At 44.5% G+C, this 2,829-nt stretch overlaps 1 protein-coding gene across 1 annotated transcript; it reads right to left on the reverse strand.

Annotated features, from left to right (window-relative positions):
- Positions 1 to 638: 638 nt before the first annotated feature.
- LOC145988964 (uncharacterized) lies at positions 639 to 2,534 on the reverse strand. The gene has a single exon (XM_083124266.1). It carries the CDS (start codon positions 2,532 to 2,534, stop codon positions 639 to 641), a length of 1,896 nt encoding a protein of 631 aa, XP_082980392.1.
- Positions 2,535 to 2,829: the final 295 nt, after the last annotated feature.

Consider the following 2,829-nt stretch of genomic DNA (forward strand, 5'->3'; position numbering starts at 1 on the left):
TAGACTGTGCCCATAAAACATTTAAATCACTTACTTGAAGAGTTCTTGCATATAAATCAGTCACATCACAGTGCACAAAGAAATTAATCAAAAGAGAACTCCAATGCGTGAAAGTGTGGCCTGCTGATGTAATCTGGTAGCAAGATGAACTTATCCGCGAGAGTTTCTTAAGGAAAGCTTAGCATATCAAAAACTGCCACAATCGAACACACGAAATAGCATACAGAAATTGTAATATTCTGACTACAGTTGCTTTCTTCATCACATGTGATGAACTCGTCTATAGTTTCTCCACTTGAGATTATAACTATATAGTTTTGCTGAATGTGTATGTTACGATATAATAGCTGTTTCTCACATAATGACGGATTTGCAATATGAGTATTGCGATGCTGTTGTTTTACCATTCATTGGTAAGTTAACAGAAGCATCTTACCACATTAGGTCAATACGTACAACGAATTAGAAGTATCATTATTGCTCCTTGAACACCAGGCTCCCTCATTATGATAACAAGTTAATTTTGCATATTAAGAAAATAAGATTACAAAAGTTTATGAACCGATAGAGCAATACACCATTATCGCTGCTAAATTTCATGCAGCGTTAAACTCATCTCTGTGGACGTAGTCTATGATTCAGTTGTTCATCTTGTGTACAACAGTATGCCTTTTAGGTCTCCGTCCGCACAAGCGATTCATTTCGAAAGTGAATGCAAGACCGGACACAATGACGCCTACCACGAGGATTACAAATGCCCCAGTGAGGTGTAGCAAGGTGAGCACGATGTCTCTATGGATTTCCTGATTGGCCTTGACCACAGCACTTACGGCTGCCTCTTTCCATTGGACTAAGAATCCCGCCTCTATGGTCCTTGTGAAGACCTTGTTCACGTGACCTTCCAGCCAGGAGCCTTTTTGCAGAAACATGATGGTCGGGAAAATGAGGATTACCTCCTCGCATATGTGCAAATTTCTGCCCATATTTGGGAACTCTATGTACATGTTGTACTCCCCTGCGGGCTTGTCGATGGATGCCGAGAAGTTTCTGTACGAGGATATCCATTCGAAGATGATAGGGATGTTCCATGTCTTCATCCAGTTTTTGTAGATGAGCAGGTCCGTTGGGTCCGTGGACTCTCTGAAGAAGCTCTGCGTGTTTGGAGATCCACCAATGGAAATTCCCGACTCTACGAGGGCTTTGAACGTGTCGATGTCGGGATAGTACATAGGGACGGTCATGAAGCTGACCAGTGCGCCGACGTGTGCCGAGCAGAGGACGAACGTGCACATGATGAAGAACACATAGAATGTGCGGAGAAGATGCGAGTTCGGGAATCCGACCACAGACACCCCGAGAAACGAGGAGAAAAGATACAAGGAGTCCAAAGAGGAAGCGATGAACGATCTGTCAGCGAGAGGACGGCGGAGAAGTTTCAAGAAGGAGACGAAGACTCGGACGACGATGCAGATGATGACAATACCTGACCAGACGGTGTACTCGAAAGGCAAGAAGATGCTCATCCATCTTGGCATCCGTGTAGCTTTGGGAACGACGAACACCATGTACGAGATGGTCACGTACGTTGTGGCGCCAAGGAAGTCGGAGTACTGCGGGAGGTGGAAATAGTTGGCGAACGCGATGTCTGCTCGACGATACACGATATCGCCCAGTTGACCCACGAAAGTCCCATTCTTCAGACGCTGTCCCCAGTATTCATTGTCTGCAGGCGCGGCAGCACGGATGGTGAAGTTCATAGCAGACGCCGCAAAGCTGAACATGTTACCTTCAATCCCGCCGACCACTTTGGACACATTGGTCTTCTTGTCTTTGTCATCATCCTTGATGACCACGTGAGGTTTAAAATCGAACGTCGACGCTCTAACAGGACATCCGTACATATCTCGTACCTTATCCGCATACAGATTCTCGCTCAGGAACCCATCTGTGCTCCACAAGTCCAGACGTGCCACCTGGAACTCCTCCCTGCATCCTTTGGACGAAAAAGGAAAATACGTATAGGCCTTCAATGACTCAGTGAGGACAACCACATCGAGCACTTGGAGCTCGAAAAACGTATCAATGACATCTCTCACCTCTTCAGTACTATACTCTCCAGATGTCACAAACAAGAACCTCGCTCTAGGATTCCAGAACTTGTGACTTCTACAAGCTTCCAAAGTGGTCGTGATGGCACTTGCTCTACCAACAAGAAACAGAAAGCCATCAGCGCTGTGCGACCGATTTGTCAGACTTGCATCCAACTGTTCGTTGTAGATGAGTGTCGAATAATTTAACCCTAAGTCAAACAATCTGTGGTCGACAGACGTCAGGCTGGAATCCACAAAGATAGAAAGGAACGAACATGACGAGAAGTAGAAATGAAGAATCGAAGAGACCGCCTTCAGCAGCTGATCATTATTGTTGCTGTCTGTTACCACCAATTGAAATGTGCCCCTTTCGCTGCTTCTTATTGGTACAAGTCCTGATGTCACCATTAGCAGGACTATGACTAGTCTTCGACTCACCTTCATTTCTTGACTTGTGGCACCTGAAAAGCAAAGAGTTCATAGATTTAAACTTTCGATCGTACATTTACTGAACAAAACACGAAGCATGTGGGTGACTATACTCATTTATTAGGAGTTCTAATGTCGCATTCTATTTACAATGCAATTATGCTCTTGATTATATTAGAGCATAAAATTTAGTAACATTCTCGAAGATTCTCGTCCATTTTGTTCCACTTTTGGCTAATCGCGACGATGGGGATGAACTGTGATGGATGAGATGAATAAAGATATATTCACAATCGCATAAGGAGAACGC

Source organism: Lepisma saccharinum, chromosome 6 (genome assembly GCF_977018435.1).
Source record: "Lepisma saccharinum chromosome 6, izLepSacc3.1, whole genome shotgun sequence".
Lineage (NCBI taxonomy): Eukaryota > Metazoa > Arthropoda > Insecta > Zygentoma > Lepismatidae > Lepisma > Lepisma saccharinum.

Excerpts from the sequence above, each read along its gene's own strand:
- LOC145988964 (XM_083124266.1), bottom strand. The coding sequence starts at position 2,534 with ATGAAGGTGAGTCGAAGACTAGTCATAGTCCTGCTAATGGTGACATCA.